General features: G+C 51.6%; 1 protein-coding gene across 1 annotated transcript in view; it reads left to right on the forward strand.

Annotated features, from left to right (window-relative positions):
* The first annotated feature begins 3,463 nt into the window (after positions 1 to 3,463).
* Positions 3,464 to 26,509, forward strand: part of LOC102435865 (uncharacterized protein KIAA1671-like) — a 42,664-nt gene continuing 19,618 nt past the window's right edge. The window contains exon 1 of the mRNA XM_006098331.3: positions 3,464 to 3,748. Within this exon, the coding sequence (XP_006098393.2) occupies positions 3,464 to 3,748 (285 nt within the window). The remainder of the gene's footprint in view (positions 3,749 to 26,509) is intronic.

Genomic DNA, 26,509 nt, shown 5'->3' on the forward strand with positions numbered 1-26,509 from the left:
ACATTTTTTATATTTGCTTTATAAAAATCTAGCCATTCCTCCATTCCTTAGTATATCTTCTTTTTTTCTGCATGTCAAAGTAAGTTATAGACATTGTGAGTACATTTCAGCCTGTATGCCATTACAGGCCATTATTTTTACGACTTTTGATCTGCAGTGTTAGATTCCTATCAGGAATATATACTGATTTCCATCTCCGTCTGATGTGGACATATATGTCTCTTCCACCACAGCCTGGCCAACACTGGGTGTTACCATTTTAGAGGTATTTTACTTACTGCTTTGATTTAATGTTTTTCTTCCCAAAGCTTCCCGGTAGATTACCCACCTCTGTGTCCTGATGATCTGCTCAGAGCTCTGATCCTTTCCAGGCTTCAGTGATTTCTGGGGTGGGAAGGACTCAGTGCTTCTCGTGTCTGCTTCTGGCTGGAAGTTCCTGTCCCCAGGGGGAGGGAGCAGGGACGCGAGGTGGCCTGCCTGCTGCAGGAGGCTGTGCACATTCTGTGTGAGGAAAATGAATACACCTTGGGGTCCAGGAGGCCCGGGACCCTGAAGGCTCTACAGGTGGCGGGTGGGGCCCCGCGAGTTTCCGTCTGCCTTATGGGTGATGCTTCCTAACAGTAGGACCCGCTGCTGCTGGGAGAGCCCCTTGTTGCCCTCCCCTTCTCCCCGTTCTGCTCCAGCCCTTGGATCCTGATGGGCCAGGCACTGTCCTCTGGGCATTTGCATCTCTTGTGGGTCAGGAGCTTGGGAGCGGCTTGGCTGGGTGGCTTCGGCTTAGGGTCTCTCATGAGGTTGCATTCAAGGTGTCATCAGGGCAGTGGTCATCTGAAGGTTTGACCTGGGATGCAGGGTCTCCTTCCACAGGGGCCCACTCACACGGCCGCAGGGTGGTGCTCTCTGTTCACTGGCCCCTCCGATTCTCTCCATGTGGCTTGTCCATGGGGCTGTTTAGCATCCTCACAACATGGTGACTGGCTGCCACCAGTGTGATCTCAGAGAGCCAAGTGGAAGCTGTGACGCCTTTTATGACGTAGCCGTAGAAGTCACACACTGTCACTTCTGCCTTCTTTGGAGAACCTAGACCAGTGGTCGGCAAACTCATTAGTCAACAGAGCCAAATATCAACAGTACAACGATTGAAATTTCTTTTGAGAGCCAAATTTTTTAAACTTAAACTATATAGGTAGGTACACTGTTATTAACTTAATTAGGGTACTCCTAAGGCTTAGGAAGAGCCACACTCAAGGGGCCAAAAAGCCGCATGTGGCTCGCGAGCCGCAGTTTGCCGACCACGGACCTAGACTAACCCTGTGGTCGTAGGGGACCACACCGGGTGTGAAGAACGGGGCATGGATCACTAGGTACCGTCTTGGAGGCTGCCTGCCACATTGTGTGACCAGCAGATAACTTCTGGGTCTCAGTCTCTCCCTCTGTCAACTGGACTCCTGGGAGGACTCATGAGTTAATTCCTGGGGGCACTTGGAATGGCATCGGGGACTCAGGCTCCAGTAAATATTGGCACCGCTGTAATGTCCTGCTGGCCTGGAGCCCTCAGCAGCAGGGACCGTTCTCAGTCTCTGCACCAGTGCCTGGCGAGGAGCAGGCACCTCTAGTGTTTACGTGAACGAGTGAGAGAATGAATGAGTGAATGAACAGCATACGGACTAGGAGTCTAGAGAAGGAAGAGATCTGTGCGGTCGGGAAAAACTCTCAAGCGAGGCCCTTCCATCAGTGACTGGGGAGCAAACATTTGTTCGAGACCAACGTGACGGGCTGGGGAGCGCTCGGGATCAGTCAGACTGACCAGAGTTTCTGTGTGGGACCTGGCGTTCGAACAGTAAATATGTACTGAGCTCCAGCTCTGGTCCAGTGCCCTCTTGGACCTTGAAACAGTGGGGAGGGAACCGCCTCTGTCCATGCCCTGGTGGTACCCTTGCTGTGTGGCCTCGGGCAAGTGAATCTATGTCTCTGAGCCTGCATTTCTTCATCTGTACTATGGGGGTCGCGGGAGAAAGCAACAAGTGTGCCTCCCTTCCGGGATCCGGCTGCTGCTGCCCCTCCCGACCACCTTCTCTGGTCTCAGAATGTTGCTGTCTTGTCTCCCCACACTCACCCCACCCCCCATTCCAGCTACTCCAGCTCCATAAGGGTTAACATCCAGGCGCTCATGTGACCCAGTGTAAACCAGGAATCATTCCCATTGCTCCTGTGCTGAGAGCCTGCCCGCCCAGGGTGGGGCAGATGCTGTGCCCCCGGGTTGCCATGGCAACTCTGCCTGTACTGAAATACAGCCCAGCCCAGTTCCTTCCTTGGGGGACCTCCAGGGCTGTTTCACCTGGCTCTGTGCTGCCTTCCAGAGAGGCGGGGGTGGGGGGGGGCGGGAGAGAGAGAGAGAGAGAGAGAGAGAGAGAGAGAGAGAGAGAGAGAGAGGTGGAAATTTGAGACTCGGAGAGGCAGGAGAGAGCCTGATAGAGAAACAACAGACCACCAGAGGGAGACAGACTGACAGCAGCCAGAGGTCCTGAGAAGCCAGCCTGTCACCCTGGAGGCAGTTTCTCAACTGTTCCAACCTTCCGGGGGCTGCCGGGTCTCCACATCCGTGTGCACACGTGCTAGTGTGCCCCGCGGGCGGCCAAAGCTCCCCCTGCACCTGCAGTGAGGGCACTGGGCGGGTAGCAGCCTGGCGGGTAAAGCCACTGTCAACCCCACAGGACGGGGAGCGAGTTGAGACTTGGAGAAAAAAATGGGGGCGGACGTCAGCTCCCTGGGCGTCCGCCTCCCTGAGGCCCCTCCTGCATTCCTGGGCAGCGAAGCCCCTCGCCGAGACAGGCACTGATGTCATCCGGGGCTGCTTGGCCAGGGGACCCGGGGCCCTGGTGGCTGCTTCCGGAAATGAGCTAGCTGCCGGCCGACAGGTTTGGAGTCTCTGGCCAGAGGACAGGAAACCTGCATGGGTCAGGTGAGCGGGGCCCGGCTCTGGGCAGCTGGGCAGGGGGCAGCGGCGGGCTGCAGCCTGCCCACCGGATCCTTCCCGCGTGCTCCTGGGAGGGGCTGCCTCCCTGGGGGAAAGTGAGGACCAGGTGCCCAGGGCGACTCTTCCTCCCCCACCTCGAGGGACCGTCACACCCGGGAGCCAGTGCCGCCGGCTCCCTCAGGCTCCTGGTCACAGCCGGCTCAGTGGGGTGATCGCCAGGGACTGGCTGTTGGACCTCCCAGCGTGTTGGCTTTGCATCCCTGTGGGTGGACTCCCAGCCTGACCCTGAACTCTGTCCTGATTCTGAGCGGGACCCTCGGACGCAGCCGGCTGCCAGCTCAGCGATGTGGATTCACTCTCGGTTCAGCTGAAGAGGGCTGCTGGCTTTCTCTGCACGCAAGTCCCGCACTTCCAGGAGCTGCGAGTGGGAAGAGGGCGAGGACCTTGGCCTTGTGATTGCTTTCCTCCCTCTCATCGCCCGGCCCCATGGATTACCTGGGAGACAAACTCAGTGTGGCTCAGACCCACATGACCCAGTGGATGGGCACCGTGAGGAGGTCCTTCCAGGATGCCCTCAACTTAGTGACCACCACGGTGAGCCATGAGCGGACGGGCGGGGAGCCCACCAGCCGGACCCCCTTCAAGCGCACCTCCTCCTTCCGCCACCTGGCCTCCCGGAGCCGGGAATCTTTCCGCCGCTTCTCCGCTCGCAGCCAGCAGAGGTTTTCTTCCCTAAGGAAAAGGCACCCGGATTCAGAGCCACCAGATTTTGTAAGCTTATTCTGTTTTTAAAAAAATACTGAAATAGCAGTCAAAACTCCTCCCCTCCCACACTCCCCAGGTGGGGAAGGAGGGGTCCCCAGAGATCCAGCCAGGGAAGTTGCCTCTTCCCGAATAATTGTCCATCAGGCCCCACTGTTTCCTGCTCCCCACGCCTGGGGAAGAGACAGGTGGGGTGATCCTCCTGACGGTGGAGTTACTCTCCCCCCTGAAGTGGTCGGGAAATTGACACTGGGTCCCGCGTCTGTGTGGACGGGCTAGCTTTGCCAGTTGACTTATCTGTAAGTGCCGACACTCCGGCCCCTGAGGGAAATGCTTGTCGCCCCTATTTTTAGGGAGGATTAGCTGGCACCTGCTTCATCTCCTCTCACCCTCCCAGGGTGACTGAGTGTCCATGTCCTATGCATATTGAGTGGTGGCTTTTGTTGTCTTGTCATCGAGCAAAGTCTAGAGGTCACCCCTGATTACCTAAGGAGACCCCAGGTGGTGGGTGGGTTTGCCCACTGGCCCATGAACCCAGAGCTTGATGTGAGTGGGCCAGGCTGGGTCCTGGGGCTCTACCATCTCTCACTCAGACAAGCTTGATGGGGCTTGGAAGACAGGCTGGAATGTCAGCTAATGATTAAAAGCCTGGCCTGCGTCCTGCTAGGGCAGTGGTTCTCAATCTTCTGGCCCTTTAAATACAGTTCCTCATGTTGTGACCCAACCATAAAATTATTTTCGTTGCTACTTCATAACTGTAACGTTGCTACTGTTATGAATCGTAATGTAAATATCTGATATTCAGGATGGTCTTTGGCGACCCCTGTGAAATTGTTGTTTGACCGCCAAAGGGGTCACGACCCACAGGTTGAGAACCGGTGCACTAGGGCATGGTACAGAATCAATCTCAAGGACCTCACTGATGATTTGGAGAGGTGGGCCCAGAGAGGGAGAGGCACCTGCCTGGGGTAGCACAGCGAGGGAGTAGCAAAGCGAGAGGTTCTGATCCCCAACTCAGGGCTCTCTCTAGCCAAGCTCCTGGCATAAGGATTTCTCCAGAACTTCCTGAAAACTTCAGGGCTCCCACTTCAGCAACCAGGACTGAACTCCAAGAGAGGGCCTGGCATTTTCACACCTGTCAGCCCGAGCTGCAGGAGGCTGAAGACGGGCAGAGGGCAAAGCCAGTCCTTCCCTGCGTCTAGCCTTGCGATGAGTCCCAATGGTCATTATGGGACCCGGTGTTTAGGGACCGAGTCCTGGGGTGCAGCAGGTGTCAAGCCGGCCACCTGCACAATTGAGGTCGAAAACGCTCACACCTGCCCTCAAGGTGCAGGACTGACCCGGCATCCCCTTGGCTGGTCCAGAGAGGTGCAGTGACTTTTGGGGGGCCACAAAGCAACCAGAGCAGTCAGGTGCAAACAGGTGTCTTACGAATATGACATGTCTCGTGGGCCTGTGCTCTTTGTGGCCCCGGACAAATCAGTGGGGCCTGAATTTATGAGACAGGTCCCCCAACCCAACCTCCGTAAAGGGGAGAAGGCCCCTTGTTCATTCTTTCTGTCCCTCTGTCTCTGTATCTCTTGTTCTGTCTCTAAGTGCATATCTCTCTGTCTCTCTTTCACTCCCGATCCCTCTCTGGCAATACGGTTAAGGGTGTGGGGCTCGGTAACATTCAGCTCTCCCACCCTGGGAGCCATGGAACCCTGGGCCTGGTGTAACATGTGGGTACCACTACATGAATGAACGAATGAAGTTAGCCTCCTCTGTTCACAGTTCTCACGGTGCCTCCAACAAAGTGAACATGTGCTCAATAAATCTGGGCTTCGGGTTCCTGCCCATTTAGCATCTACTGAGGGGTGGGCACCAGCTGTCATTGGGTTGAGAGCTTGAAACAGATTCCGACACATCCATGCGGAGGGAACTTCAATGGTTCTCAAGCCTGTTTCTTCCTCTGTCAGCAGATGAGGGCAAAGTTGGGATGGGCACCCATGCTCTGTCGCCGAGGGCTCGGGTTCAAATCCTGGCTCTGCCACCTCCCAGCTGTGCTACCTTGGTGGGCTCCTCCCCTCTGTGTGCCTCAGTTTCCTCACCTGTGAAATGGGGATTGTCATCATTTCACATTCACACTTCCCATTGTTATCATTTTAGGGCAGTGATGTAACCATGTGATGCCATGTGGTACGTGTGCCTTAAAAGTCAGCAATGAGGACAACCAAACCTCTCTCCCAAACCACTTTTTTCAAAGATTCCCAGTGAACTGGAAAATACACACACATCCCTTTTACCTGGGGCTTTCACTTAAATATTTGTTTTATGGGAGGAAACTTTTAAAGCCACAGACAATAAGAGTTTTAGAGACAGCAGCAATACCCGTAGGTGGTGTTAAGAGGGGGGCAGGGTTTCAGTCTTTATGACTTGGACTTGTACACGATTTATCTAAATAATCAGTTCAGTTCCAGTCCTGCCTGAGGCTGGTATTTACTCAGAGGCGTGCCCTGAAATGTTTTCCAAAGCCAGCCTTGAACTAATTTGCTAATGGCCTGCCTCTGCCTTAAGAAAGAAAAGGGGGAATGGAGGAAATCAAACTCATTGTCTCAGAGCCACAAAGGCAGGAAGAGGCATGTTGTGTGAAGCCCAGCAGACTAGGTGGACTCCAGTAGAGACCAGAAGAACATTCCAGAACCCAGAAACAATGGCAGTACCACGGAGGCCGAGGCTGGAATAAACGTGGGAAGTGGAGGTTTCCAGGGCCGGTGGGTGTTCTACAAATCGGACAGACTTGGGCTCAAACCTCAGCTCCACTGTATGCTGGCTGAGCGACCCTGGGCAAGTTAAAGCACCCATTTCAGCCTCAGTGTCCTCATCTGTAAGATGGGGATTCTCCTGGTTGGTGGTCCAATGGGTTGGAGAAAGTAAGAACCCACACAGCCCTGGCACCTGTTAAACACCTGACAGACAGGAAGTGCTTCACAAATGTGCATTTCACATCACTTTCAGGGGGTGAAGGGGTTGTTGTCCGTGGATGAGTCCCACCTGCCTAGATGGCCAGACCCGTCTTCCTGCTGACCTGAGTTGGGGGAAGGACAGGGGTCTTACACATTGAGTACCTCCTACTTGCCGGAAACTGGTCTCATTGAATCTGCACAACTGCCCCTGAGGGAAACGGGCTACAGTCCCATATTTAGTGGATGAGAAAGCAGATGCACAGAGAGGTGAAGTCACAGGCCTGGGATCACACAGCTGGGATCGCTGAGGCTGGAGCTCCAGAAATACAGTGTGTGTTGGCCTTGCTGGGCCTACAACCCGCCCTGCGCTGGAGTGTCACAGTTTAAGCATCGGCACCTGTGCTGAGCATTCAGCCTCCGGCGAAGGCTGAGTGGGAGTATTTGGTTCTGCGTCAATTATAGAGTGAAATGGATGCCTAAAATATTCAGCAGGGCTCAGCGTCTCCCCCCTCCCCACCCGCAGACACATTCAGCCCTCTCTTTATTTTAGCGAGTGGGAGAGAATGTGAGTAGAATGGTGTTTGCGACTCTCATCTCCAGTCAGTACCTCCCCTGCGCTGATTTCTGAAGTCTGCCATGACACATTGCCTCAAACTTGGGAGCTGGAGACAACAGGAATTTATCTTGCAAGGTCTCGGAGGCCAGAAGTCTAAAGTGAAGGTGTTGTCAGGCCATGCTGCCTTCCTAGGGCTCTTGGGAGGATCCTTCCAGCCTCTGATGGCTGCACGCATTCCTTGGCTTATGGCCGCCTCCCTCCAGTCTCTGCCTCCGCCTTCATAAAGCTTCTCCTCTGTCTCTTCTAAAGACGCCTGGCAGTGGATTCAGGGCCCAAGAGATACTCCAGCACGATCGCATCTTGAGATCCTTAGCTTAATTACACCTGCAAAGACTTTTTTCCCCAAGTAAAGTCACATTCTTAGGTGCCAGGGTTAGGATATGGACATACCATTTTGGAGGCCTCTATTCAACCTACTCTACCCTCCTTATTCCACTCTGGCTCCCTCCCCTCCAGTCCATTCTCCACCCAGCAACCCAAGGGGGTCAGGTCATTCCCCTGACTCACCCGGGACTTAGAAAGCCCCAGCTCCTTGCTGTGGCCTGCAAGGCCCTATGGGATCTGACCCTGCCTCCCTTTTGACCTCAGCTCTTACTGCTGCCTTCCATGCTCACTCGACTCCTGCCACGCTGACCTCCTGCTCTTCTTCAGTCAACGCATGTTCATTCCAGACCTGGGGCCTTTGCCTACAGTTCCCTCGGCCTAGACTGCTCTTCTCTTCTCTTCACCTGCACAAATGCACAGAGAGGCTGCTGACAGCTGAGGTGGAGGCGATCCCCACCACATTTCTCTCCACCCCACCCCTGCTAATGTCCTCCGGGCACTCGCCTCAGTCTACACTTGCTTCATTTCACGCTTTAATTCTCTGTCTCCTCCACTAGAATGTAAGACCTGCGAGGGCTGGGATTTGGGCAGCCTGGTGTCCCCAGTGCTTGGAATAGTGTTCGGCACTTCTAGGAGCTCACCTAGTATCTGGCTTCCTGAAATTCCCTCTCCTTTATTCTTGTGTCCACTTTGTGCACCATCTCCATATTGTAGATGGGTAAACTGAGGCCCAGAGAATATCAGTGACTTGGCCCTGCGGCACACCTCCTAAGAATTGACACCAAGATTTCTCCCGGAGACCTGGGCTGCAGGGGAGTAGGGCTCAGCGGCCATGACCCCCTCCTCCGTCTCTTGCTGTCTGTGCCAACTGCTGCCCACCCCTGCGTGTCCAGAGCCCTGCCAGGTGCTCCGGCCTCAGGCTGCCCCTCGAGTGTGGCACTGAGGTGCTGGACTAACCGCAGCCCCAAGGCCAGGCTGACACGACAGCGCCTCCGCTCTGGTGAGGATAGGCAGGCAGGAGGGACCGCTTTCTCTTGGGCGGGCCGCACCCAACTGCAGGTCTCCTTTCCACCCTCCAGGCAGCAGGATGAAGTCACCCAGAGAACAATGGCCCCTTCAGGAACCCAGCCCGGGCCCAAGGCTGGGCCCAGACTCTGGGAGAGGGACCTGGGGTGACAGGCAGGGCAGGACAAAGGGCTTGGCTCCACAGGACTCTGCCTGTGTGAAATAGCGTCCATCACCTCTCCCCTCCCTCCAACTAAAAAAATGGGCCTGCTCATTTCATATTTGGAAACTATAGAAAACCTGAACAAAAACAAAATCCACCCATTATCCTGACATCATGAAAACCAGTCTTGGCATTCAAATGCATATCCTTCCTGTCTTTTTTCCTCCAACCTCTGTCTTTTTCCATCTTTAAAAAAAAAAAAAGTTTTATAGGTCTTGGGTGAAGAGAATTTTTATTGCCCATGCAACATGCAGCTGCGTGCAGGCTCTGTAAGGTATTAACCCCTCTGGCTGGGTATTTGGGTTGGTCCCATTTGGGGCTTTCAGGAATGCCTGCAGGGGCGGGCCGGGGTGTGCACTTGTTCCTGGGGTCTCTGAGCGGGTCCTGAGATTTAAACAAGCTCCTTTCCGTCTTTGGAGCCCGAAGGCCCCTCTGTTACTCTCACTTTCCCTCCCTCTTCCAGTGTTTTCAGATCTCAGATGTTTTGTTCAGACAGATGCCTCTTGCTACCTCACCAGGAAGTCAGAAACTTCAGGAAGGAAATCTGGATTGATCCACATCACAGGGAAGGTTATATTTTTAGATTTCATGGAGAATGTGCTCTTTAGCAAGGAGTCATACAAGATAATTCCTATTAGAGGAAATGATATGCTGGGTCAGCTATAGTGGGCTGCTGGTAAATGTTTTTTTTCCTTGTGTGTTTTTTTAAAAATATATTTTTATTGATTCCAGAGAGAAAGGAAGAGGGAGAGAGAGAAAGATAGGAAAGATAGAAACATCAGTGATGAGAGAGAATTATTGATTGGCTGCCTCCTGCACACCCCCCACTGAGGATTGAGCCCGCAACCCGGGCATGTGCCTTGACCAGGAATCGAACTGTGACCTCCTGGTTCATAGGTTGATGCTCAGCCACTGAGCCACACCAGCCAGGCTGCTGGAAAATGTTTAACGACGGGGCTTGGGGGAGCAAAAGTCCTGATTTGTAGTGTTTGTCTACTTCTGTGACGTAAATACTCCCACCAGAGCCAATTTTAAGCTGGTAATTAGCACAAGGAGCTGGGAAAAGTTGCATAGTATGTCATTATTATACAGTATTTGTACCATACAGATTGAGTATACGTAGATGATCTGAAGGCCGTAGATAATTGTAAAATGTCGTAATTGGGAATTGATACAGTGTGCATATTTTTTTTACTTTTGCTTTTAATAGGATATATTTCGTTGTAAGTTTATATAATTTAAATTTTAGCAATGGCTTATAATAAGTGGCTCACAAAGGGCCCCTAAAAATTTCACCACTGCCTCTAGGAAGCCAGGACCAGCCAGCTCTAGCAAACCACCCTTGGTTAAGAAGGCAAGTTGTGGGGTCCAAGAGTTGTGGGTGTGAGTCCTGGTTCCGCCTCTTGCTTGCTCTGTGACTTTGAATAGGCTACTTGGTCTCTTTACACCTCCATTTCTTCTTCTGTGAAATGGGGCCAGTCATGTTAATTGCTCCATGTCTGTGGTGGAGATTATTTTGAGGCAATGCACACGAACACTTCACACTGTACTTGGTGAATAGTAGGATCTCAGTAAATCGTTTCTATCATCGTCATCATTGTTATTTGTCTAATGCGTAATTGTTGTTGGCAAGACACGTTCACACACTGGTAGTCCGCCTCCAGGTTGACCCCCCAATGATTCTCACCTTTTGAAATTCACTCCATAATGAAGTCCTCCTGTACCAGATAGGTCAGTGTGACCGATAGAATATAGCGGAAGTGATGGTGTCACTTGTGAGATCAGGTTACAGAAGGCACTGTGACTCTCCTCCTGGTCACTCTTTCCCTTTTCGGAGCATTTACTGTGGGGGAAGTCGGCTGCCATGTCTTGAGGACACTCGGGCAGCCCCGTAGAGGGGCCCCTGCTGCCAGCCAGAAAGTGAAAACCTGCCAGCAACCATTCCAGTGAGCTTAAACCACTCAGCTGAGCCCCTCCTGGATCCCTGACTTCCAGACACTATGAGTGAGAACATGTGTTGTCTCGGGCCACTGACTTTGGGGCTATTTGTTATGCAGCAATAGATAACTGATACAAGTTCCTTTTCCTTTCTACCTACCACAACAGTCTGAGGATGGCCAGGAAATGTTACTTAATCCCTCAGCTCACAGATGAGTAAATTGAGGTGAGAAGAACTCAGGTGATCTGCCCAAGGTCTGTAATGTGGGTGACCCTTGGTGTTCCCAGTGGGTGCTTTCCTCATCTCAGGGGCCCTTGCGTGTAGAGGAGGCTGCTCAGCCAGCCTAGGTTTGTGGTCCCAGGGGCTTTTGAGCAACTCACCCTTTTAGGAGTTGGCATGAATCTGGAATCCATTTCTTGGATCCTAAGTGCTCATCACCCCATTTAACTCATCAAACATTCATCGTAAGGGCTGGACCATAAACAGCAGTGAACTCTGCACAGATTTGAGAGCGAGCAAGGCATACTAGAGTGGCTTTTCCCCACGTAGATTTCTAGGTCCTTTTGGTTGTCCTGCTCCATTTAAAGGAGGGTCCTCAAGCATAAGTTATAGCCAAGAGTTAAACATTACAAAGTTTATGAACAGTTTTTACTATTTTTAAACAGATTTGGTATCCTTGGCTGTCTTTTCTTGATTGAAGAAAAATAGAAGGGATGCAGGTAGAATTAGGTCAATCCAGTTAAGAGCATGGCTTTCCCTTTCATATAGATCTGAGTTTGAATCCCAGCTTTGCCACTAACTAGCTATGGGACCTCGGACAAGCGACTTTACTTCTGTGAGCCTCGGTTTCCTTGTGAAGTACTTAGCACAGGGCCTGGAGCCTAGAAAGTGCAGAATAAATATTGGCTGCTTCATTACCCATGAAAGTTTTTATACGAGCCCTGGGAGCAAGTGTAAACGGATCATAAGGGGCAGGATGTCAGCATGCAGTTACTCCTCCTCCAGAAGCTGCTCCTGAGCCTTGATTGTCACACATCTGGTTCATTCCGGTCCACCCTTTCATGTTACAGTTTGGGAAGCCAAGGCCCAGAGAGGGAAAGAGACCTACACAAAGTCACACAGCAAGTCAGCGTCAGACCCAGGGCTGGAGCTTGCATTTCTAGTTCAAAGTCCTTCAGAGTCGAGCAGCGGACATTTACTGAGCTGCCACTGTTTGCAAAACTCTGCAGCCAGCCGTGTGAGGCATTAAAAATAATGAGATAAGCTCACACCTTTGGGAAGTTTGCAGAAAAAATGATCCCAGCTGTGCAGCTTTGCACCATTCCCTTCTCTGTAGCAGGGGCTCTGGGTCTCAGTTTCCCCATCTGTAAAAAGGGAATCATGATACGTATGTTGTGGTGGTGAGAATCCCGCGTGGCGATGGGTAAAGCACTCAGCAGAGCATGTGGCATGTGGGGGGCACTCAGTAACTGCAGGTAATAATCATGTTTCCCTTGTACCTGGCCTTCCTCGCCAACCACCTGGGGCTGCTCCCAGCTCTGGGATAACCATCTCTCTTCCCTGTCTTGGCACAAGCCATTCCCTCCATCTGGAATCATGGAGCTTCATCGGAGTTTGAAGGTCAGGCCTCCCCTTAAAAGTGTGCTGTTTGGTCACCAGAATGACCCCGCCATCTGCATGTATGTAGGTTGTCAGGTGGGCCTGGTCTGCAGTGACAGAGCCCGTGGCTCCAGCCTGCCCACTTCCCCTGGGCTCCCCACCCTTGCAGGATGCCCTGTGCCCTCCTCCCTTCCCCCTGCATCCCATGGCTCCTTGATGGGAAAGCATATTGGGGTCATGGACAGCCAGGGCTAACTAGGAAGGAGGCACCAGCGCAGGCTTAAAGAAGAGGCTGAGGGCAGACCGGTTGGAGAATTTCCTACCTTGGCTGTTGTTTCCTTTCTCTTGCATAAATACAAGCCCTCTTGGGGGAGGGATAAAAAAAGAATGGAGGCCTTCGGAGCTCTGCTTAATGAGTTTCCTAATCTCTTCATATAATGTGGAGCCCTGTGGATTTTCAACAGCTCAGTGCCGTGCCGGGGGTGGGAACGGAACCCTGCCAGGCTTCTGCGCTGAAGAGCTGACCTGAGGAAGCGTCTGTGCCGCCTGAGTGTTTTCTGACAGCCTGGGTGGGGGGTTGGGGGCGGAGGAAGCAGCAGGAGTTGTAGAGTCCTGGGTTTGAATCCTGGCTCTGATACTTCCTGTGTCTGGGACCTTGGCCAAGGGTCTATCTGATGCTTTGAGCTGTTGTGTCCTTGGGTACAAAGGAGGCTTAAACCGTGAGGACTGAGCTCAAACTTCAGTGGGCGCTTTGGATGCTGGTTCAGTGAATGGAGTCCCAGGTGTGGGGTCTCAGGGATCTGCAGTACAGCCAGAGCCCCGCGTGAGTCCCAGTTGGAGACTGTCATGTGGGCACAACCCTTGGAGAAGCAATTCCTGAAAGCAGTGCCACAGTCAGCAAACATTTATTGAGCACCGTCTGTGTGCCAGGTGCAGGGATCCCTCAAGGAACAAGTCAGAGGTGGCCCAGCCCTCATAGACAATATGACCTTTCAGAGGGCTTGCTGCAGATTTGCTCCGACAAACATCGTGTGCTTGAATGAATGAATGAATGAGCAAATGATGGCGGCATGAATTGTTAATACACTGTTCTGCTCATCGAGGTGTCTCTGCACCTTCTTCCAAATTCTTCCCAGCAGTTCTTGCTAGACCACAAAGCAATGCTGAGAAGTATTCGCACTTACACGTCCTCGGAGCCCAACACTACGCCTGGCACACTCGTGACACTCAGTGAATATCTGATGAATGAGTGAGTAAATGAATGAATGCATAAATGAAGGTGTAAATGGACTCTGAGCTCCCAGGTGGCCACCAGCCAAATTTGTTAGGTGGGTGGCTAGACCTCAGTGGAGCTGTGGTTTTGCTAGGAGCCTGGTTTGGGGAGCTCTGGTTTGTAGATGTGGAGCTCTCTGTGCAACAGCAAACTGTCCCGTGGGGTCACGGCTGTCCTCTCCTCCTGAGGGTCACCGAAGACTCATGGTCTGTTGTGGTCGAGTATCAAGAGCTTGAGCAGCAGAAGCCCCAGCGTGTTTTCCCTCTTCAGGCCACCGCAGTTTTATGTGGGTGCCCCTGCTCCATATCTGTGGGTGTCCCGCATCAGCCATCTTGCTGGACCCCCAGATTCTCACAGCTGTGCTATGCACACAGGCATTCGTTGGTGGGGCTGCGTGGGGTTGGAGGCGGCAGCCTTCCTGAGAGCTCGTGTGGAATCCTCTCGGAGCTGATGCGAGGACCTGCCTAAGGGAGGTCCCCGGAGCTTCTCGTTAGGTGGTTTGGATCCCATCCTCTGCTCGTGTATTCAGCTGCGTGCCAGGCACAGTGTGGGTGCATTCACGTACCTGGCGCTACTTCGCCCTCCTTCCAACCTGGGGGGTTGCTGAGAATCAGAAAAAGTTGGTTTAGTGGCTAAAAGCACAGCTCTGGAGCCAGATGGCGTCTGTTCCAACCCCAGCTTTGCAGTCTCCTAGCTGTGTGATGTAAGCATGTGTGCCTCGGTTTCCCTATCTCTAAAATGGGGATAATTATAGTACTTCGCAGGGCTGTCATGAAGGATATATTGGTTGACCTATGGGAAGCACCTGGGAGAATGCCTGGCTTGGAGTTTGCTCTGAAACATGTTCAGTGTGGGTATTAATATTACTGTATCCACTGCTATGGTATAAGAATACTATGAACAAACACATAAAATATTATGAGTCGATATTTTGGAGGTGTGATTTACACACAGCCAAGCTTTATATCTTAAGCATACGGTTTGCTGAGTTTTGACAAGTGCAGACCCATGTAACCCACATCTTCCTCAAGATCTAAAACCCTCTCATTACCCCAGAAAATTCCTCATGCTCCTGCCCTTCAGTCCTCCTCCCCTGGCGCGTCATAAACACTTCCTGAGTGAACGAGTGGGTGAATGAGATCCATTGTGTCTGATCCCATCCCTCTGCAGGCCAGTTGTGCTTGTAATCATCGTTATATAACTTGACTGGCTGTGATGTCAAAAGGTATGAAATAGGAGTGTGAACAAAGAGAGAGTGGTCATACCATGAAAATGTACACATGTTGAAAAGACTCCACAGAGGTGAATTCCTAAAGAAGAATCGTGTTCTATTGGGGCGGAGGCGACTGGGAAATCACACACCCCTAGGTGGGCTCCCCGCTCCCAGATTCCCCAGGTGTCTGGGCCTCCGCTCAGAGCTCAGGCACTGCCTGTGCCCTCGCTGGCCCCGCAGCACAGGGACCCCATCCTCCGGGCCGGGAGCCCCTCTCTCTGCTGCTCTCCAGCGTGTTCCTTCCAGGGAAGCAGACCTGCCTGCAGGATGTGGGAGGTGGAGAAGCTTCACCTGCTCGTGGTTTTCATGGGGATGAGGGCCCAGGAGGAGAGAGGTGGGTCCCAGGGCCCCCAGCCCCCACTGCACCCCAGACTAGGGCTGCTTCTTGATCTTTGCAATATATTGGACTCCTTGATTTTACCTGGAGTTTTCATACAGGCCATTGGCCCTCAGCCTGTATATATATATACACACACACATACATACACATACATACATGCTGGTATATATGTGTGTGTTTTTAATGATTTTAGAGAGGAAGGGAGAGGAAGAGAGAGAGAGAAGCATCAATGATGAGACAGATGAGCTGCCTCCTGCACACCCCACACTGGACATGTGCCCTGACCAGGAATCAAACCATGACCTCCTGGTTCATAGGTCAGTGCTCAACCACTGAGCCATACCATCTGGGCTGGAGCTTTCTAAAACTAACAAAGGAGAAGGGAAGTGGAAAATGGGTGCTGTGAGGCCACCCCCTGCCCTCCCCAGAGGCAAGATGTTCCCACGGGGCAGGTGCCTTGCCAGGGACACTTGGCAACACAGTGACAGGGGCTGTTCCCATTTTGGACTTCTAGCTCTGAACTCTGAGCCTTTTCCTGGGGTCCCAGTTGGGCGCTGTCCCCCTGGAGAGCACATCTAGGGGCCCTGCCTTCAGCTCCGCCCACGTGACCCCCATTTCGGGATCTTGGATGCACAGGATACCCAGCGTGTACCTGGTACCTTGTCAGCCCACAGGTGGTGCCCGGTTCCGGGGCCTGAGCAGGTCCCGCTGCTTCTCAGGGGACCTGCTGTACTTTGGGTCTTGGGTTCAGCTCCTCTCCCCCCAGGCCCGGCAGCTGCTGGGAGCTGCTCATTCCCTCTGGGGAGGTGGGGTGAAGTCACCCTCCAGGCCATTGGCCCTCATGGCTGGTCAGGTGAAGGGGCCATTGCTCTGGCTCTGGCTGATGTCATCCCGGGAAACCATTTGGCTCTGGGGACCGCCTTCAGCCTGGCTGCCTGCCCGCCTGGCTGTCGCTTTTGTCCTGTTTTGTTTGTTATGTGGGGCGGGCTCAGGAGGGCCTGGAGGCTCACGAAGAAGGTCTTCTCTCTGCCCTCTGGGCACAGGTGGCAGTGATGCCATCCCTTTTCTCACTGAGGCACCTCAGTTCCCACCTCTGCCACCTCCCTGCTGGGTGGCTGTGGGTGGGTTACTGCCCCTCTGTGCCTCAGGTTCTTCCTCTCCAGGGGCGACAGGGCATCGCCTGCTAGGGCTGTTCTAAGGGTGACTGAGGTGATGCGGGTAAAGCCGCTGAGCGTGATGGCTGCCCTCGGGAACGCCTGTGGCCACGGTCTCAATTATGGAGGTGGCAGCGATGGCTGTCATTTTTTTTTTTTTTGCATTATTCCCAGAATTGATTTAAGGTCAAGCTTAAAAAACATACAAAACAACACACTTGCGCCCTCTTGGCTCCCCACCTGTTTTAAATGAATGCGATTTAACCAGACACAGAATCTGTGAGCAGGTTGGGTCATTCCCAAAACCTTCGCTCTGGCAAAGCTCTCAGCCTTTCAGTTTGCAAACCATTGCTGGGGAATGGAGCTTCTCAAAAATGCAGGTGCCCGGGCCCCGCCTCTCAGACGACTGACATTATTGGTCCGGGCCGCTGTCCAGGAAGCTGGTTTTCAAAGCTCCCAGATGACTCCAAGGTGCCACCAGGCTGAGCCCCACTGGGCCGGGCAGCAGAACAGGAAGTAAGAGGGGTGAAGGGTCACCTCTCAGGGCAACTTCCTCCACCTCCCTCGGTTTCCTTGTCTGCAAGATGCTTCAAGAGGCTGCGGGGAGGGACCTGAGGGATGTGAAGGAGTTGATGAGTCAAAGGGTGGACAAGTCACAGATGTGAGGCAGGGACCTTAAGACACTGCTCAGCCAGCCAGCCCCACCCCCCACCGAGGATCCCAGAGAAAATACACTGGAAAATCACTTGGTTAAACAGTGTTTTTAATGCAGGACTTTTCATAGCCTTTTATCATGCAGATAGACATTAGGAACCTCCAGAGATGGTCCTTGGTGTCCTGGAATGCCTGGATGTCTGAGACCTCAGTCCAGAGAAGTGCTGTGGATTCACTGGCTGACCTAAGGGGGGGCGTGAACAGGAAGCGTCACTCAGGGAGTGCACCTACCCTCAGGAATGCTGAATCTGGGGTTGGGGCCCTGCCTCCAAATGAGGGGTTAGTCTTGGCACTCAGCACTCCAGGACAGAATTGGTATCTGCATAACACACTCCTAATGGACCAGTCATTTCCCTCTAGAACAGTGGTTCTCAACCTTCTGGCCCTTTAAAACAGTTCCTCATGTTGTGGTGACCCCCAACCATAAAATTATTTTCGTTGCTACTTCATAACTGTAATGTTGCTACTGTTATGAATCGTAATGTAAATATCCGATATGCAGGATGGTCTTAGGCGACCCCTGTGAAAGGGTCGTTCGACAGCCAAAGGGGTCGCGACCCACAAGTTGAGAACCGCTGCTCTAGAATGATACACCTTGGCTTCCAGTAAAAGACTCTGTTCTCCAAGCTGCCTTATAAAGTCAACATTCGTTTACTCTCTCCTCTATTTTTATTGGGCAAAGCGGAAGATGGTTGTATGCGTGTACAGATGTGTAAATCATTTCATCCGAGCGTGGATGGGACGGGCCTAGCAGGGCCCCAAGATTCCAGAAGGGGAGCTCTCCATCTGGTCTAGGCGCCCCGCCCCGTTGTGTAGAGGAGGGGCTGAGGCTCAGAGGTGGAAGAGACTTGGCCAAGGTCATGCAGCCCCTCCGAGGCCATCCTGTCCCTGGGTTTTTGCTGTTGTCCATCTTGGCGGAGGAGCTTGCGAGCTGTTTGTACAGCCTGAGTCTGGTCGGCCTCCAGTGATTATTGAAATGAGTGGAGGTTTCCGGGAACAGAGCAGATCCATAGCGTTTAATTAATGAATGCCCCGAGGGCTTGGCAGCTGGATTCCGTGTTTACCTCAGGCTCGCCTGGCACGCAGTTCAGGAACTGCGGGAGGGTGGTGTCCATCTCCCCACCCACCCTGCCCTCCTGGTGTGTGTGTGTGTGTATGTGTGTGTGTGTGTGTGTGTGTGTGTGTGTGTGTAAGAGAGAGAACCTGAATTCTTTACAGCCCTGTGACTGCATATGACTTTCTTAATTGTTTTGGAAAGTGCTAGCGTTTTGTTTTTCGAATTCTTTGTCAATCTGTTGAATCTGTTGAAATGAAAGCATCCCTCAGAGACCCTGGAAATAGAAGGAAGTGTCCCTGACCTGGCAGGCCTAAGTGGAAGTGCTGTCGTCAGTTCTGTTACCGGCACATTACACCAGATGGGGGCCCGTGGCCAGCGGTAAAGCCGAGGTAACCTCCGTGCACTGAACCCCGAGATAGGAGGCCGCGGAGCCAAGGCGAGTGCTCTGCAGCGTTGCCAGGCAGGACCTTGTAGTGGCCACAAGGCTCAGCGTCAGGCAGCCCAAGTTTAAACCCACACCTGGCACTCGCCCACTCTGTCCTGGAGCAAACACCTGGCGTCTCTGAACCTCAGTGTCTTCTTAGGTGGGCTGGGATACTGATTGTAGAGAGCGAGCTGATGCAGGCAGAGCACGTCGCAGGATGTCTCCTAGCAAAACTGTCAATGTGAGCAATGATCAGTCGTCATCACATGCATTCCCTGTCATAGTGTGACAGCTGAGTCAGGAGAGGGTCGCCGACTTGCCAAAGGGTTGGCCCAGCATCGGGATTATGTGTTTGTCTGTGACCAGCCCCGCCACTCCGTATGGACACGGCGTTGGGGGATCCCGGCCCTTTGGCTGTCCATCGAATGCCTGTCGTTGTGTGGATGCCGCATGGCTTCCCGGAGCAGTGCTGCTCGGCTTCCCCTCCACATTCACACTTCTGCAGTTTCCTTCCCACTCCCGAAGTCCCAAGACTCGCAGCCAGACGTGTGACTCATTAACACCTCTGAAGTGGGGAAATAATAATGACTTTAGATGTCATTAAAGTGACAGCCACCGAAAGAGGGGGATCCCGCCCCTCCCATGGCTGCCTGATGGGTGTCAGCTCCGGAGATGGACAGCGAGACCATCTCCTTCCCCGCTGTCCCCTTGGGTCCTCCTGCATCCTCCAGGTCCCTGGGGAGAGCTGCCTAGCAGCCACCCAGCAGTACCGGTGGCTGCACTTGCCGAGTGCTCGCTGGGTGCCAGGCTGTCCGAGTGCTTCTCATGCTTAGATGGTTTGATCCTCACAAACATCTGGCGAGGGAGGTGCTGTTACCCCCTGTACAGTTTTGGGAACTGAGGCTCAGGGAGGTGAAATGACCTGCTCAGGTCATGGGCCTGGGGGGATGCAGAACTGGCATCAGACACGGGGCTTTGGACCTGAGCCTGTGAGCATGACCATGATGCCCCCCAGGGCATAAGCCCTGCAGCTAACGGAGCTCTGCATGGGAAACTGCCCGACCCCACTTAGAGGAGGAAGAGGGGAGGGAGCTGATCTTCCTTTTGTAGCTACTCTGGGCTTCATGTGCCAGATGGTATGAGCCCTTTACATATAACTCCATTTAGTTCTCTCTTTTTATATACTCCCTCCTCTCTCTCTCTCTCTCTCTCTCTCTCTCTCTCTCTCTCTCACACACACACACACACACACACACACACACACACCATTAGCATTATGATCCCTGTGTGGTTTTTTTTGGATGAAGAAATAAGCCTCAAAGCCATCAAGGGGCTTCCCCCAATCACACAGCCAGTCAACACCAGAATTCGCACCCAGGTCTAGAGGATTCTAGCCCATAGTTTTTCCACCCCGAGCCAGATGGTGGCATTTCTGGTCCTGTCCTCAGAGGAGAGGGATGATGTGAATCTGCAGCTTGGCTCGTGGAAACAGCCCAAGATCAGGCGTCAGGAAACCGGGAACTTAGTCCTGGTTCTGGCAGGACCCTGCGGGCCAGAGAAAATCCTGCCCTGCTTCTCCTCCTTACCCATTTGCAGCAAGTTCGTCTCCCTGGTTCCTGAGCCCCGTTCACATGCCAGCATTTCCTGTGCATCTGATCACAGCAAAAGATGCCCCTGTGTGTCCCCGAGAAGACACAGCTCAGGCAGACCCGCACACCTCCCTGGGGTGGGGGAGGAAGCACATCTGCGTCTCCCAGGCGGAACTTGGGCCAATAATGGGATTTTTACTTAACAAATGAGGACGTTTTCCTAGCAGCGGAATAGACAGGCTCCATCACTGGAGCCTTTCTGAGGCTGTAACTCTTCAGTTTATGCAGCCACGGCGCACGTTCGGGAATGTGGAGTGGGGAGTCTCCCGTCTCTGGTGGAGAGCAGGCAGAGGCTGGATGCTCTGATATGAGGCAGAGTTAGAATAACCTCTCAGATACCTCTCAGCCCCGTAATCCCATGATTCTGATAAAAGGTAATCAGCCTGTAAGCCAACAGCAGGGTACCAGATAGATCTCCAGCCACCTGCTAACTCTAAATGACTGACAGTGGCTGCCTGCGGTTGTCTGGGCTCCGTTCTGTAATTGATTATTGATGTCTGCCAGGGGCAACCAAAGGGGTGTTGTTACTGACTTTCTACATTTTGCTGTTTTCTAAAGAGTAATGCATTGTGTTTCCAACATGAAATTATTACTATGTTATTTTCTTAAATCCGGGGACAGGATGGCGTGGATGTCAGCAGCCATAGTAGCAGCAGCCACCAACCCAACTCCCCACCTGGAGTTCTCTGTCCCATGTTACCAGGCCCGTGCGGTCTACCTGTGAAGGCCAGGGGCCCTCGGTCTGGCAGAATTTAGCAACAGCCAGTGATTGAGGTTAACAGAAGCAGGTGATAAACAAGGACATTTCAGATGCATCTCCTCTGTGTCTGTCGGGCACCATTGTATATCTGCCTCATTTTCAGAGCTTACTGGACATGTGCTGGAGGAAGCAAGATGGGTGTAGTTACCAGTTTCCCTAACTCTTTCTGTGCCGTGACAGTAGCTGTCAGGTTCTCATCAAGTGATTTTCTTTCAAAACAAAATAAAAGTCACTCATCCCTTCCTGGGAGAGTTTGTCCGCCTGCCAGGACCTGTGAATAGCAGGGGAAGTTTCCAACAAGTAAACGGGCAGGGGGGGGGGGGGCGCCGAGACCCAGAGAGGGTAAGCCGCTGATGCCTAAGACCACACGGACAAAACGCAGAGAAATGGGCCTGCTCTTAAATATGTCAAGTGAATGGCCGTCCTGCAGTAGATCTTCAACACATGGTGGCTCATTTTGCTTGTACTCGTCTCAAAAGTTGTTTGCCTTTGTATCTGTCAGGGTAGGCAAGGCTATGCTACAGTAACAAACAACTCCCAAACTTGAGTGGTTAAAACAGAAAAAAAGGTTTCTTTCTTGAGTGCTCCGCCTGTCCACTGACATTAATTATGTCTGTGTTTCCTGTCATTGTCAGCCTGGGGCCCAAATTGATGGCACAGCTTTCCTGGGACATGGCCAAGCATGTTGCTGAGGGAAAGTGAACATGGGCTCTTAAAGTTTCTGCCTGGAAACAAATGACATCACTTCCTCTCACATTTCACATTTCATTGGCTAGGGTGAGTCACATACCATACCTGCATTTAAGAGGGGTGTGTAATCCTTCTGCAGGGAGAGGCTGCAAATATGTAAGCCTCATAATACAGCCTGCCTGCCATCGTCTCAGCATGAACTTTATGGATTCGTCTGTGGAAATTAGTTTGCACAGGCCCATTTTTTCCTTCCCTATAGCATGAGCCACCCTTTGGAGTAACTGTTCTTGGTTCTTGGATTTATCAAGGTGCCCTTGAACATATACCCATTATCAAGTACAGCACAGTTTCTCATTCTGACATTCCCACTTATTCATCTGTTGGTTCATCCTCAAGATGGACTGCCAACTGCGGGAAGGAAGGAAGGGAGGGAGGGAGGGAGGGAGGGAGGGAGGGAGGGAGGAAAGGGAGGAAGGGAGGAACTTCCAATGCCAGAGCTCTTCAAAGGAATTCAGAGTTCCTTAAAGGAGTGCAGGCCTCCCTCTCCCCAGCCCAGGGAAGTGCTACTGAGAGGGCCCTGGGGCCTGGGTGGCTCCAGGTGGGCGGCATTTCTCAAGCACCTGCTGTGAACCAGATGCGTATGCATCGGATCGGGGTGCTCTTGGGCTACAGGCTGCCTCAGGAGGGTCCCTGGGAGCTCAGGGAGACGTTCGCTTCAGTGCTTGGGAATTCCGCCCCCGCCTGTTCTTCCCTCCGAGGGAAAGGAAAACCCAGGTTCACTGCTAGAGCAGAGAGAAGCCCCAGCCATCTACCCCGCACCCCAACCCTCCGCACCAGCCCCTGACCGAGAAGCAGTGAAGGAACTATTAATAAAGGGTCTAGGCATAGTCTTAAGGGGTCCCCTGAGTGTGTATGCTCATCTCTTCTTATTTGGAAATTCTGGGGATGCTGCTCTGAAAACAATTACAAAAGAAACGCTTATTGCCTGGGATGCTCAGAGAGGCAATTACATAGGAAGAAGGGGGGAGCTGAGGCCCCCTTGATGTGGCTCACCTGGGAGGGTGTGGGAATGGGAAGCAAGTCGTGATCCCAGCTTTATAAAATACTGAACAGACATCTCGACCAGGTAGCTCAGTTGGTTAGAGCAGCGGTCGCCGACCTTTTGGACCTCACGGACCACCAGTGGTCCGTGGACTACGGTTGGCGACTGCTAGGTTAGAGCATAGTCCCGATACACCGAGGTTGCGGATTCGATCCCTGGTCAAGGCACATACAAGAAGCAACCAATGAATGCATAAATAAGTGGAACAACTGACCAATGGTTTCCTCTCTTCCTCCCTCCCTCCCTCCCTCCCTCCTTCCTCTGTCTCTCTCCTCTTCTTGCTTTCTCTCAAAATCAATAAATAAAGTAAAATAAAATACTGATCAGAAGTCTGACAGGGAGTAAATTTAATTTACCCATATTTTACAGTGGTCTCTTTGAAGGTGGGCATTGTGGCTGGTTTTTATTTTCTTGATAGCATTTTATTGTTAACAGATATCTTATGTCTAGATCTATATTTTATATTTTACAGGGGAAATTGTGTAACTTCTAGAATCAGAAAAAAAAAATCCTGACTGCCAGGGCTTTGGGGTTGGCATATCCCTTTTTTACACCCCCCAACCATGCTCGTTACAGCCGATCGGGGGGCTGTGCATCTCCCCATATTTATTTTACTTAAAAAGGTGGTCTGTCAAAGTAGATTTTCATTTTTCAACTTCCTGAAAGCTGAGTTCTCGTGGTTTTGATTTACATTATGAGCTCATGGTGTGTCGGGCATCTTGCAAAGTCCGGAGTTCAGTAGATATGAACTTGAATTTGAATCCTGGCTCCACTATGTACTAGCTCTGTGACCTTGGGCAAGCCTCCTCCTCTCTCTCCCAGCCTCAGTCCCCCTGGCTTTGAATGGGATAACCATAGCCCTTGCTTCATAAGGGGCAGATGGTAGGAAAAGCAACGGGGTGAATCATATGGAGGCACCTCACAACCAATAAAACACCGCAAAAATGGTCATTTGTTCAAAATTAAAAATTAATGAGCCACACATTCTTTATCAAGCATTTCTGTGGGTAGACCTTTAACATCTGCAGTACCTCCCATAGTTCCAGTCCCAAGGGGTGGGGTAGGGGGTGGGATGTGCTCTGTAGCCGCTGCCTCTAGTTGCCTAGCAACCAGAAACCCATAGAGGTAGATATTCTAAACTGTCAGAATGGTTTACCCGCTGAGATGGAGCTGATATCCAGTTACCTGAGAAGGAAAAGAAATCAGCCGTGTGCACAGCCCTGTCCACGAGCTGCAGAATCCGATCCCTTCCCAGAGCCTTCTCACGCCACAGTTAAGATTTTAGAGGCCACCAAAGAGTCGTGAAACTGGTTCTTTCACCGCAGGGAGCGCCTGATCCCCATGAATTTTCAGCTCCAGCTGCCACCTTGGCCTGCCGGGCTGGCTTTGAAATGGTGTTTTGGGTTGTTGTCATCCATCTGGGCTCCTTTTAAAGCAGGTGGATGAAACCTAAGGTGCGCTCAGGCCTCGCCTAGAAATTGAACAGGCCTGTCCTTTAGAAGCCCAGCTGGCTGCTCTCAAACTTGGGAGCCAGGGCCGGTCATTGCTGTAAGCATTCCCACAGTTCCTGTAAGTTCTGCCCGATCCTCGGAGAGGGTGTTGACTGGGGAGGCGGCTCTGCAGTGATCTGCACCGAGAATTTGGAAAACGCCTCCTTTCTAAAAGCTTCTGGTCTCACGCTGCCTCTTTGGCTCTGTGTCGCCGGCTGGTTTCAGAGCCACAGAGAGGTGATTCTGACTTCTGAGCATCAGGAAGATGACGGCACTCATTCTTTGAGTACCTGCCATGTGCCAGGCACCGCACTCAGCACTTTTCATAGATCATTATCCCATGCAATGCTGGCATCAGCTCTGAATGTTGGAGTGGTTCTCTGCTATCACTGAGACTCAGAGAGGTAGAGTGACTTACCCAAGGCCACACAGCTTCTGTGTGATAGGGAGCCAGGATTGGAGCCAGGGTGTGTTTGACCCCAAGGCTCCTGCCAACCTGGCATCTCTTTTCCTTAGTCCCTGTGACCTGCATGGTCTGCAGCTAACATCCCAGCCCCTATAGGGGAGGCACCAAACCCTCCACCTTTTCACTCCCTGAGGAATTCCCTGGAGGTGCAGACAGGCATCTGGGAGGAGGCAAGTGCTTGCCTGGCTGGGTATGTTATGGATCCTTTTCCTCTTTTAAAAAAACTGCAAAACCCAGACATGCTCACTGTAGAGAAGTAAGATCATAGACGAAAAGGAATTTTTTAAAATGTACTCAATGTCTCACCCTCCAGAAATAGTCCTTGTAACGTCTATATCTCTCAAGATTTTTGCATATATATGCAAAATATATATACATACATGAATATATGATAAATATATACACATATTAAATACACATTTTTGCATATAAATGCAGTATATTGCACATATGATATAATGTGCTATATATGCAATATATACATATTTTTGCATATGTGCAAATGGATCAAAAAAAGGAATTTTGAACTCTTTTGTACCCAGTTTTCTGTCATCTTTCTCTACTCTGACTAACTTCTCATGTCAGTAAAATGGACCTGCATTCTTATTTTCAATGGCAACAGCATCTTCCATTTTTCAGGTTTTGCTGACTTTATATGGTCAGGCCCCAATGGATTTGGGACACTCAGATTGTTCTCAGTCACATTTTTATCTTATAAATAACAGTAAAAATCGCTGGACATTCATTGTCACCCACCCGCATAATCGGAATAACTTTTAGAAGTAGAGTAACAGGGACAGAGGCAAACAGCCTGTGCAATTTTAAGGCGATGCTTGTTGCTAAGGGAGTTCAAGTTCGTCGCCAGAGTCATTGACGTTGCCTTGGAGGCCGTGTGTGTGGCGCTCAAATCCCTCCCTTTGCTGTCAGCCAGCCCTCTGCGTGAGCTGTCAGCCAGCCCTCTGCGTGAGCACACACGCAAACACGGCAAGTTGCATAATTCCTCTGAGCATCTGTTTTCTCCTGTACAAAATGGAGCACCATGTTGCAATCCCTAACCCACCATTCCAGAATCCACAAAGCTCTCATTTGAGGCAAAACTACCCCATACCAATTGTGCTGATGAGAAGTAATTAATAGTATTTATTTATCCCATGTGATGTGGCTATTCATACATGTTGCTAGAGAAATATTAACTCACTTGCCTGTGTGATGTTGCCCTACACCACTATTTATCCACTTTTGGAGGCGGGGTGTCATTATTCCCTAAAGAGCCTTTTTCAACATTTTTTCTTAACTGCCTTTCTGTGAAATGTTATATCATGGCTACATTGCATATCTGTATATATATTGTATGCAGTAAAAAATAAGATTTTTACACCCTGGCCGGGTGGCTCAGTTAATTGGAGCATCGTCCCATACACCGAAAGGTTGTGGGTTCAATTACTGGTCAGGGCACATACCCAGGTTTCAGGTTGCACCCCCAGTCGGGGCACATACGGAGGCAACCGATCAATGTTTCTCTTTCACATCAATGTTTGTTTGTTTTCTCTTTCCCTCCCTTCCTCCTCTCTTCTCTCTCTCTCTCTCATATCAATAAAAACATATCCTCAGGTGAGGGTTAAAAAATAATAATAAATAAGATTTTTCACCTCCTTCCCAAGAGCCAGTTTTCACTCCCTTGGGGAGGGGACATATCACTCATGGAGAATGCATGGCCTAGACCAGTG

Source organism: Myotis lucifugus, unplaced genomic scaffold, assembly GCF_000147115.1.
Source record: "Myotis lucifugus unplaced genomic scaffold, Myoluc2.0 scaffold_229, whole genome shotgun sequence".
Lineage (NCBI taxonomy): Eukaryota > Metazoa > Chordata > Mammalia > Chiroptera > Vespertilionidae > Myotis > Myotis lucifugus.